Consider the following 12347-nt stretch of genomic DNA (forward strand, 5'->3'; position numbering starts at 1 on the left):
GTTACAGTGTGATTTTCTTTCTACCTTTGTGAGTAGTTTTTAATAATGTTTCTTCTAAATAAATGTATCAAAGGATAATGCACAAGGCTGTTGCGCCTTCTCTTTTCTGTTTTCTCTTTTCACTTTCCCTCTGCCTGCCACCACTGGATCACATACTTCTCAACTGACTGCCACAAATATATTGGCACACAGCTGCCAATGTAACCAGGCACTTCTCCACTGACCACAGCCAATGAAATACCATATACCACAAACTTCTACACTGAGGGAAATTTACTGGAGAAGCCAGGATCTGGAGCAGCTATGCATGGCAACCAATTAGCTCCTAGCTTTTATTTTGAAAGCGTTTAACCCAAAAACCTGTAACACCTGCAATACCTGTCTGATCCTGCCTGGCTATGCCCTTCCCCTGGTACACTGACCACGATATACCTTTGTCTGCGTACATGCCTCTGTCATACGCAGCCCTGCTCTCTTTCTTCTGTGTCCTCTTCTCCATCCTCTCCCACCTCCCCTCGATGTCTGCTCGTGGCAGCGCAGCCCCCGCCGCTGCTCTCATACTTAACATTAAAAGCTCCAATCCCTCTGTGTTAGAACAATATGTTCCCCTGAGTCTGTGTTATATCATAAATTTGCTTATTTGTACTGATAACACAAAGTCTTCCTGCGATCAAGTGACTCCTTGGCTCTGTCTCTCCTCTCCTCCCCAGCTAATGTCAACAGCAGTGCTAGGCCCCACCCGCTGGAACTGTCAGCCAGGCAGAGGAGAAAAGAGAGGAGGCAACTGATCGCAGAAAGACTGTGTGTTATCAGTATAGATAAGCATATTTATGATATAACACAGACACAGGGGAACTTATTGTTCTAATACAGAGGGATGGGAGCTTTTTATACAAGTGGCTTAACAACCACTTTAAGTAAATAAGCTGGATTTGCCTGGCCCTGTCTTCCCTCCATTCTGCTGACCGCAGGCCAATTCTTCTCTACATACATATTCACAACAAGTTATCTCTGATGGAGCTCACTAAGTGAAATGCACAGAGAGTATATAGCTATTCAGCTCTCATCTTTGAGCATTATACTATTGCTGTTATTATTAAGATTGGGCTGAAGGCGTCTGATGTGTGTCTGCTATATTTAATTATAAAGGACTATTGCAGCTTGAACTACATCTTTTATCTTTTGTATAAAATAAATGTGAACTTTAAAGAAAAACATGCTGTCTGTGTCTATTCCTGAAGTGTTGAGCACTGTAAAAGTCCAATTTTTTATTTGGTTCTACAACTTGTTATTCGGGATATGGTGCTCTGATTGCCCACCAGTGCCATTTTTGCAATAACTAGTTGAGGAAAATGCATGGCTTATCTACTACATCTGGATCAAGTGTAAAATGCATGTTAAACAGAAAGGAGCTCCTACACAAGGTTTTTATGAAGCAAAGTATTTTATTTTTACCTGGAGGAACCAGCTGGTTTGCAGTAAGATACTTCTTATCGGAAAACATGGCCGTCCAAAACTTTATCAAGATGCTAATATCTTCTCTCAGCTGCTTATCTGTTTGTGTTGGGCATTTAGGCGCAGAACTATCCCAGGATAGAGCATACAATACTATTTTAAATACGATTGGCAAAACAACATGGGTCGAGCTGTCTTCACAAGCATGGTCATGAAAAAAAAGAAAAAACATGTATATATACCTGAAGTAATCAAACGATGTGGAATATATTTTCTCTCTAAGAACATTACGAATGGTAGAATTTGGGACCACATCTGCATGCAGTAATGATAACCCAAGAGTCAATAGCCTGAAATGGAGAGATATTGCTTTAGGAAAATTGCAAGGTCAAAAAATATATGTGTTAAATTCCATAATTAAAAAAAAAAAAACATTTGCAGTCTCTTAATATAACTAAGACTAAGAGGACTTACTTGAACCTAGGACCAATGGCTGCCACATGTCGGTTAATGCTGCCTTTTGATCCTCCAATATTCAGAGAGAGGGAGCGCTGTAGAAGGCTAGAGAATATCTCAATCTGGTCTGAGCTGCAGTACTTGGCGATTTCAAACCTCTGCATCAGGAACTAAAAGAAGATTAACACAAAAAAGATTTTCAGGCATTCGCTGAATCTTTTTTTTTTTTTTTTTACATCAGAAGGAAGTTTTATTTGAACACATTCAAGCATACATGTTCCATAAACACACACAAAGGAATGCAAAGTTGTAATGTGCAAAACAGTAGGAAACAAATAGGCCATAGAGCTTGCTAGAGAGAACATACAGCCCCACCTAGTGGCTGAAAACAGAAATGACAGTGCCAATAGAGCGTGGATATGCAATTAGCGGACCTCCAGCTGTTGCAAAACTACAAGTCCCATCATGTCTCTGCCTCTGGGTGTTATGCTTGTGCCTGTCAGAGTCTTGCTATGCCTCATGGGACTTGTAGTTCTGCAACAGCTGGAGGTCCGCTAATTGCATATCTCTGCAATAGAGCATTAATATTGTACACTCCAAAGTCAGATAGTAATAACCAGCATTGAGTAACCAACAGCATTCTACCCCAATATCCTATCTATAATCAGGTCTCCCACAGACCCATGTCCTAACAGGGGTAGGCCTCCAAATAGATCTTCAGTAGGGATGCATAATAATTAGAAATAAGGCCCTTCTGTATTTCACTGTGCCGCAACAGCCTAAAAATAGGTGCTGGGTAAAAAGTCAGAGGGCAGATTTTTGGCCTGTACTGCGTGGGACAGCTGCAAATAGTAAAAATACATGGATTGTGGTCAACCCTACAAAGTCTGCAACGAAGGAAAGGATAGCAATTTTACCAGTTCTAAAGACATGCTTCATTTGTGTAATACCATAAGCCCACAACTTAGGAGAATAGGTAAGTTTTGCCAGTTCCAGGTATGTGGTATTATTCTAAATAAGGCTAAACCCAGTTACCCCTTGCAGCTGTTTGACCTTACCCCATATTTTGTGCATTAACCTATGTGCGGGGAAGAGACGGTTGGATTTAGCAAATTATTGAGATTCTAAACCTTCCGGGAGTGAAGATGATCTAGCGTGGTGAAGCATAATGGACAGGGAGGAATTCCAGGTTTCAACAGCCAACCCCAAGTTGAGCAGCTAAATAGTACACCCATGGGTTTGGTAATGCTATGCCCCCTGTTTCCTTTGATCTTTTGTAATTGTTCTAGGCGGATCCTAGGTGAACCTTGCCGCCAAAGTTGTTCTCTAAAAATTGAATTAATAGTCCGAAAAAGCTTGAGAGGCAGTACTATGGGAGCATTGTGGAAAAAGTATAACAGTTGAGGCATTAAAATCATCTTCACCAGCCTTTGCTACCATAGAGAGACAGTTTTTTCCAAAGTTTAACTTTGTCCTGGAATTTAGTAAGCAGCGGCAGTATACTGAGACGGAAATAGTTAAATCGGGCGAAATCACCACAAATGAGATAAAAAATTCTCCTGACTACATTATTATGACAGGGCTACTCTTGAACCACTATGCAGTCTGGATCATGTAAAAACTGACATGTAGCACATAAACCCCTAGATTCACTTACTTTTGAGCGGGCGACAGCCACTTCACCCACCCCCTTACAGTTACTGTGGGGCGGCGGCTCCTGTGTGCAGAATCACGTACAGCTCATTGTTTTCAAGGTGCCTGTACATACAAGTGAGTAAACATGCTGCCAATAGATGAGTTTAATCTGAGTTGTTGGTCATAATATGCGTGCATGGGCATAAAATGTTAATTTGAAGAAGTTCGAATTTATTTTACATGTGTAAGCGCAAAATAAATGCCTAAAACTGTGGCCAGGAATACTGATGTTTAAACATCAGTACCATGTACAAAGGAGACTGTACAGAGATTGCACGGTCAGTTTAAAACTGCATTGTGAGTTTTAGTCTTACTGAAGTGGGAAGTGCATAGATAAACTGTGCACAGTAATTTTTAGTATCCAGATTTCCTTTTTGTTAGTTTAAAACAGTAAAAACAGTGAAGGTAACTGAATTATAAAACAGTTTCAATTGTGTTGCTTACATCAATCCATATATAATGTGGATTCACTTCCGGTGGACATGGGTGAGGTTGGCTTTGCTCCGAGGCAGCCAGAGGATCAGCTTCCTTTTGCTCAGGGGAGAACACTCCAATCTTCTGCTCTACTGTCATTTGCCAAGCTCCAGACATCTCCCGCATGAACTGTCATAATCCAATATGTGTTAGCAGAGGTATCATACAAGAGGTTTAGTATTTTTTTAAAACATGTTGCAATGTGTTCACACATAATACAGTAATTTTATCTCCCTCTGCTTCATCCAAGGGAGGGGCACAAAGACAGATTTTTTACACAATAATATTGATATTGCCCTAGCTTAAGAATGGTGCTCCATTTCCAGCCACTGAAGGACATAAAAGTGCTGCCCATGACTCACAAAAACAGCAGAATAGGCAGACAAGTGCATGTTGCATGCATGTTCAAAGAGAGAAAAAGCTTAAAGTAGCACTTTAGGTAAATTCCTAATACACAGTTAAAATACATACACATATTCTATATAATATATATATATATATATATATATATATATATATATATATATATATATATATAGGAACTGTCTTACCCGTCAAAGGATTTGTATTTCTGTCTACCTAGTCTTGAGATTTACAGTCCTCCCAGGCAGCACAACCAGCCCAGTGACCTGACTTTTCTATGCTGCAGTTAAGCAACACAATTAGGTCACCTCCCTGCCCAAACCTATGACTTGACTTGGCAGTAGCAACAGACTAATATACTATATATACAAAATGCCATTATATCTATACACTCACTGGCCACTTTATTAGGTACACCTTGCTAGTACCAGGTTGGACCCCCTTTTGCCCTCAGAACGGCCTTCATTTTTCATGGCATAGATTCAACAAGGTGTTGGAAACATTCCTCAAAGATTTTGGCCCATATTGACATGATAGCATCACGCAGTTGCTGTTGATTTGATGGCTGCACATCCATGATGTGAATCTCCCGCTCCACCTCATTCCAAAGGTGCTCTATTGGATTGAGATCTGGTGACTGTGTAGGCCATTGCAGTACAGTGATCTCATATGTCATATTCAAGAAACCAATTTGAGATGATCGGAGCTTTGTGACATGGTGCATTATCCTGCTGAAAGAAGCCATCAGAAGACTGTAGTCATAAAGGAATGGACATGGTCAGCAACAATACTCAGGTAGGCCGTGGTGTTTAAACAATGCTCAATTGGTACTAATGGGTCCAAAGTGTGCCAAGAAAATATCCCCCACACCATTACACCACCACCAGCCTGAACCGGGAATACAAGGCAGGATAGATCCATGCTTTCATGTTGTTTATGCCAATTCTGACCCTACACTTCTATTGTCCAATTTTGGTGAGCCTGTGTGAATTGTAGCCTCAGTTCCCTGTTCTTCGCTGACAGGAGTGGCACCCGGTGTGGTCTTCTGCTGCTGTAGCCCATCTGCTGAATGGTTATTTGAGTTACTGTTGCCTTTCTATCATCTCAAAACCAGTCTGCCCATTCTCCTCTGACATCAGCAAGACAGTTTCCTCAATAAAACTGCCGCTCATTGAACATTTTCATTTTTCACTTTCACTTACACCTGTGGCCTCACCCTGCATTTCATAAGTATTGACACCCCCCCCCCCCCCATGGGGTTACACCGACACCTGTTGATCTTTATTCTTTGACCTGGGGTTCCCCCCCATCATTAAGCTTAAGCGCTGCCTTTTTGATTAACATTGGTTAGCCCTAAGGTCTATTGCGGGCCATGGAACTTTATCCCTACCCCTCCCATGCATGCTGGGCTCCGATATTTGTTGCCTGCAATTTCCTTATGCCTTATTTTTATCTCCATGGGTGCTACTATTGCGCTAACATTTGCAGCCATGTGTCCGGAGGTGGAGCCACCACCCCCTGGACATCCTCTATTGTTAGGATGTATTCCACCCATTTGGTGGTTTTTGACTACAGCTACCATTTGCCTCTTACTTTCTTTCCTTTCTCTCTCTCTTTCTCCTTTCTTTCCCCTCTTCCTTGCTTCTCTTCTCCCAGGGTCTTGGGCCTTGCCTGAACATCAGCCACTTATTGACGGGGGGCTTCTGTTGTGCTTTTTTTGCTAAATGAGCGTTTCCACTTTTTCCCACCATGGCTACTCCCCTTCTAAAAATTCACAAAACATCCATGGCTTCAATTCGCCCTTTAAAAGAGGTGTAAAGGCAGAAGGTTTTTTTATCTTAATGTATTCTATGCATTAAGTAAAAAAGCCTGTGTGCAACAGCCCCCCTAATACTTACCTGAGGTCCCTCTCTGTCCACGAGTGTCTCAGTCGTCTGAGATTCTCCTTCCTGATTGGCTGAGACACAGCTGTGGCGCCATTGGCTCCAGATGCTGTCAATAAAAGTCAGCTAGCCAATCAGGAGAAAGAGGGAGCGGGGCCAGGTTGCGGCTCCGTGTCTGAAGGGACACAGGGAGCTGCAACTCAGCTTGGGTGCCCCCATAGCAAGCTGCTTGCTGTGGGTGCACTCGACAGGAGGGAGGGGCCAGGATCACAGAAGAGGGACCTGAGAAGAGGAGGATCCAGGCTGCTCTGTGCAAATCCACTGAAACAGAGCAGGTAAGTATGACACTTGCACCCTGGAGAGTGCAGATCCTACTGGTCAGTACTTACTTCTACAGGGCACTTTTTGGGACCAAGATGTTACCATTTTGTCCTACTACGCACCTAACAGATTCCAACACAGGTTTTTCTCACACCTCTGTAGAGTGGTCTCCCAACACCAGAAGGGCTTACTCCTTCTCATGGGTGATTATAACAGTGCCCTCAATTCAGCCCTAGACAAATGATAAGCGCAAAGTGCTCCTCCCTGTCATGACCCGGCGCAAGCATGCACAGTTCTCCAAATCTTCAGTTTGATAGACATCTGGAGGGAGCTCCATCCTAATGACTGTGACTTTACATACTATTCCAACCCACGTGATAGCTTTGGTATGAATGATCATATGTCTGACCATGACCCCTTGGTCTTTCTGGTTTTCTTTTCGGGCCTCACCAAATACCCCTTCCATTGGCGAATTAATGAATCGCTTTTGACTGCTCAAGCCACCTGTCAGCATATCCAGTCTTCCATACAAACATACTTTGCTGACAACGTGGGCTCGTTTACTTCAGCTGTGTCCCTGTGGGAGGCCCATAAGGCTACGGTTCATGGCCACATTATCCAACTCGTTTCCTCACGTAAGTGGGACAGGGAATGTTGCTTCACTGAACTTCATTCTCTCTTAGTGGCAGCGGATGCACTTTGGAGGGCATGCCCCACCGCAGCGCGTAGGAGGGCTTGTGACACCCTGGTGACGTAATGGGATCTCCTTTGTGCCTCTCAAAACGAAAAGGCTTTGCGGTGGACCAAACACAAGTATTATACATGCGCTGATAAACCAGGGCCCATATTAGCCAAGAAACGAAACTCTGGGAAAACCGTATAGACCAGTTCGGCTTCAGACGCGGACAGGGGGTCTTAACTCCAATCCTCTACAGATCTTGTCTGGCTTCTCTGAGTTTCTTTCCCCACTCTATATTAGGCCAGGCCCATTTCCCCTACATCAAGCCGAACAGGTCTTTTGTGATCTGAACCTTCCCAAGCTTCCAGAAGGGGCTCACGATGCCCTTAGTGCCAACATCTCAGAGGCTGAAGTTCTACGGGCAATTAAATATCTAAAGTCCTCTAAAGCTCCAGGCCCTGATGTGTTTTCAGGCCTATATTACAAGATGTTCTCTACCCTGTTGGCTCCCCACCTAGGCGACTATTTTAACTCTCTAAAAACACGGATCGATGCCCTCACCTGATGCCCCTAGGGCCCATATATCGATGATCCCCAAGACGTCGGAGGACACAAGTAAACCTCAGACCTTCCGGCCCATCTCCCTTCTGAACGAGGATCTGAAGAACTTAGGGAAGAATTTGAGCCTACGCATCAATAAATACATGTGCCAACTGATTAGAGCTGGGCGATTTTCTCCAAAAAAAAAAAATCTGCGACTTTTAAAAAAAAAAAAAAACTTGATTCACGATTCAATTTTTTTATTTTTTTTTTTGATGGACACCGTGCTGGTCCTGAGGAGCTGCGGGCAGGAGTTTTTAGGCAAGGCCGCGGCTTCGGCCTAGTCTGCGAGGCCGGATGCTGCGGACTAGGCCGAAGCCGCGGCCTCACTTAAAGACTCCTGCCCGCAGCTCCTCAGGACCGGCACAGTATCAGCGCCGGTCCTGGGCAGCTGCAGGCAGAAGTTTTTAGGCTTTGGCCACGGCTTTGGCCTAGTCCACGGCGTCCAACCTCGCGAACTAGGCCAAAGCCGCGACCTCGCCTAAAAACTCCTGTCCGCAGCTCCTCAGGACCGGCGAAAAAAAAAATCTAAAAAAATCGGTTTGATGAAAATTTGAACTGATTTGACCTCTCAACTCAATTCACGATTCAAATCGATTTTTTCCCCAGCCCTACAACTGATACACAGGGATCAGGTGGGTTTTGTCCCAAGAAGGCAGGCCAGTGACAATATCCCTAAAGTTGTCCATCTCATTCATCTTCTACATCATCAGAAAATCCCTGGCTTCCTTATTTCTTTGGACATCTACAAGGCTTTTGACACCTTGTCCTGAGGATATCTACAATTTCTACTCTCCCGTTGGGGCTTTGGTGAAGCCGTGCTGACCTGGATCAAAGCCTTAATTTCTACTGCTACAGCTTCAGTCAAATATGCCGGGTACTTTTCTGTGCCTTTCTCTGTCTACAGGGGTACGAGAAAAGTCCTCTATCCCCAGCCTTATTTTTCTTGGCACTAGAACCCCTGGTGCTCACACTTTGGGCAGACCCAAATGTAAATGGAGTACCCTATGCAGACCATAACTTCAAACTGAGCCACTTCGCAGATGATGCCCTCCTGACCTTGACCAATTCCTTAACGACTCTTCCCAATCTGCTACGCCTTCTGGCATGCTTCTCAGCTATATCGGGCCTTTGTATCAATCTGGAATAAATCCATAACTTTAAACGTCTCTAGGGATCCTTACCTGGTCACGTGCTTGCAACCCTACTTTCCTTTTCGCTGGGTGTCCTTGTCCATTGACTACCTTGGAGTCCGATTGACCCCTACTTATTCCTCTCTGTTCGCTGCCAATTATTATTCCTTACTTCGGTCACTGACCACACTCATGCAGTCTTGGCAGTTTCCACACCTGTCTTGAATAGGCCGTATCAATTTGTTAAAATTACGATCTTACCTAAGATCCTATACTATTTCTGTACCTTACCTGTGCAAGTCCCTCCACACTTCCTCCGCCTGCTCCAGAGTAGGATCTTACGCTTTATCTGGGCTAATAAACACCTTAGAATCTCTAGGGCCACTCTCTTCATACATAGGTTACAGGGGGCCTGGAGGTTCCCCATATGTCCAAATATTATCCGGCCGCCCAAATTTCTCAACTGACTGCTCCACGCCTCTTCCGATGTTCCTTTATGGGTGTTCTTAGAGATTCCTAATTGTGCCCCTTTTTCTAGACAGGCACTTTTATGGCTTCCGCAGAAACTACGTCATGGGGCCTTAAACCCATTAATGCAGCAAAGTTTAAAGCTATGGGACTCTGTGAGGTACTCGAGCTCCCTCATGTCCCACTTTCTGACCTTGTTACCCATTACCAACAACCCCTTATTTCCTCCCCGTCTGGACTAGCCCCAGGCGTTCGTTTGGTGGACCTCCCATGGTTTTACCCATATACGCCATTTTTTGACTACCCGGTCCCCACCGACCTGGAGCGCTTTTCATGAATCCTACCATGCTCCCTAGTCAGTTTTTTTGTTTTCTTCATCTACAACATTGGATAGCTTCTCTCCGACGTACTTCCTCTTATCCATTTCAGAAAAACACTTTTCAGCATATCTGCCAGCATTCCCTAGGTTCTTCGAGTCTTATCTCTACTCTTTATGCATCTTTGAATGGTCAATCATCTTTAACTTGATTTTCCTATGTGGCTCAGTGGGAGCGAGATCTGGGTACTAAGATCGACCCGGCGGATTGGAGCAAGACCCGGTCTTTGATTGCTAAATGTTCGTTTAATACTGCCACTTTAGAAACAGCATATAAAGTGTTGTTGCGGTGGTATTGGCATCTGTCCCGTATTGCCCGTGCTAATCCGACTTATAGTGATCGCTGCTTTCAGGGGTGTGGCCATCGTGGGGATGCTCTGCATATATCTGGTGGACCTGCCCTTATCTGGTGGGCTTCTGGTCCCGAGTGTTTGGTCTTCTGCATTCCTTGTTCCATTTAAATTCTTGGAAGGAGGCTAAATTTGCTTTGTTGCATTGCCCCATTCTGGGCCTATTTGCCCGTCAGCGAAAATTGGCATCTTATTTGTTCATAGCAGCCAAAAGGACGATTCTCCAGGCCTGGAAAAAAACTACAGTCTCCTTTCAGGGAGTGAGGGACTGTCTTTTGGTCATGATGCTAAATTAACAAATGTCTAGTATTCCCCACGACATGCATGCCAAGTTTCTGAAGGTCTGGGAACCATAGTTGGCGTATGCCTTCCCTGATTCTCCCCCATCAACCCCCCCCCCCCCCAAGTCTGGGTCGACTTTAAATGATGTCTTTGGTGACCCCGGGTCCCTACCCCTCTTCTCTCTTTTCTACTTTACTTTTTCCTCTCTCCCCTGTCTTGCTCTCTGCTCTGGTTTTCTTCTTTTGGTGGGTTTTTCAGCCCTCTATGGGTGTCAGGACTGCCCACAAAGAAGGTGTTGACATAAAGTTCCTAACCGCCTTGGCAATTAAGGGGGTTTTCCCCCAAAATACATATAGGTTTTGTTTAAGTTGGATATGCCTGTTTGAGAAGGAGGCTTATGCTGTGTATGTACATTTATGTTATCTATGTTGCCAGTCATAGCCCCTGCGAAGGTGGACTAGGTGAATTTGTATTATTGTACATTTTTGTTATACCTATTGCAAACAGCTTCTTTTTTTTTTTAATTTCCAGGGTGACAGCAACCAACAATGTAAACATGATAGTACTTGACATCTTACCGGCACTTCAATCCCATTCTTAGCTGCCAAAAGCCATTCCCAGCAGGCAATGGCTGTATCCATTCCATGGTCAGTAAACATGCGAAGTGGAGCCCAACAGAGATGGTGTAAAAGCTGAGCATCACATTCTGTTGGGAAAAACATTCATAACATTTATACATGCGGTTTTGTTTTAAATACAGTTTAAGCTACACATATATATCCTACCTTTGCTGCTTATGAGCAAGGCTGTCAGCTTGAACATGACCTGCGTATATAACTCTGGTTTTTCCGAGTCCAGAGCAACATTCAGGTGTTTCATCATTAGTTTATTCAGGTCAGACGTGCGACCAGTAGCATTAGAAAACTCAATCATGCCAGCAACCTGCCACAAAAAAACACATTTGGATTTGCTTTACATGCTAACATACAAAAATTAAAGTACAGTATCACACTATTGGCTGTTTTTACCATATATGCACTGCTGAGCTCGGGTCTGATTGGCCAGGACGTGTCCACGCCGTTCCTGTTAGGAGTCCGTTTGTGCCCTATTACATCTGCCCACCTTATCTGGATGTCTGGTAAGCAGGATTTCCCCAAGGTCCGCTGTGTTTTACATATGGTTATCAATATTTGGCTGTGTGGAATTTTGCTCACAAAGGTTTGTCATCTGGTAAGCAGTTTGTGTATGTGATTTGCTGCACCTAGAGGGATCTTTTTCTATATCTATATCTGGGTGATTTGGTGCATACTCGCCTTTATCTAATCTGGCAAGCAGATTCTGGGTGCCGATCATGTTTCTCTACTTATTCACTTTAAGATACATCTTTGCATGATTGCATGACACTCATCTACCATCCTTAATTGTTGCACTGACATTGGATGATATATGATCACATATGATTTAGATTTATGTTGAGTGTTGCACTTATTATTTGTATTTGGATTGCTTTACATTATCAGTATTACGCTATATTTTTGTCATATATTTTCGGATAAAACCTCTGTGGACTGGATACACGGGACGAGTGCGTTTATCCTGCTTCACCTTGATCGTCCATCCAAAGGCCCAGGCTGGGTTTAAGCCACTTGCCCCTATTTGGCTTACTTCTGGTAAGCGCAATATCTTGGTGTGTTCCAGCTTCATGTTTTTTTCATCACTTATTCACTTTGGATGAATTTCACGTCATTCACCTATGATAGGTTTACCTTCTTCATCTGTTGTGGACATTCATATGGGACTACACAGATTGTA

The 12347-nt window shown here is 43.8% G+C and overlaps 1 protein-coding gene across 2 annotated transcripts in view; it reads right to left on the bottom strand.

Moving 5' to 3' along the window:
- The window catches only part of PI4KA (phosphatidylinositol 4-kinase alpha), a 255731-nt gene that overhangs the window by 67635 nt on the left and 175749 nt on the right, over positions 1–12347 (bottom strand). For both annotated transcript variants that reach the window (XM_073629090.1, XM_073629095.1), the window contains 6 exons: positions 11321–11477; positions 11114–11241; positions 4051–4209; positions 1930–2081; positions 1698–1805; positions 1456–1583 (listed from right to left, as the gene is read on the bottom strand). In XM_073629090.1, the coding sequence (XP_073485191.1) occupies positions 1456–1583; positions 1698–1805; positions 1930–2081; positions 4051–4209; positions 11114–11241; positions 11321–11477 (832 nt within the window). The remainder of the gene's footprint in view (positions 1–1455; positions 1584–1697; positions 1806–1929; positions 2082–4050; positions 4210–11113; positions 11242–11320; positions 11478–12347) is intronic.

The sequence above is a fragment of the Aquarana catesbeiana genome, linkage group LG01, assembly GCF_042186555.1.
Source record: "Aquarana catesbeiana isolate 2022-GZ linkage group LG01, ASM4218655v1, whole genome shotgun sequence".
Lineage (NCBI taxonomy): Eukaryota > Metazoa > Chordata > Amphibia > Anura > Ranidae > Aquarana > Aquarana catesbeiana.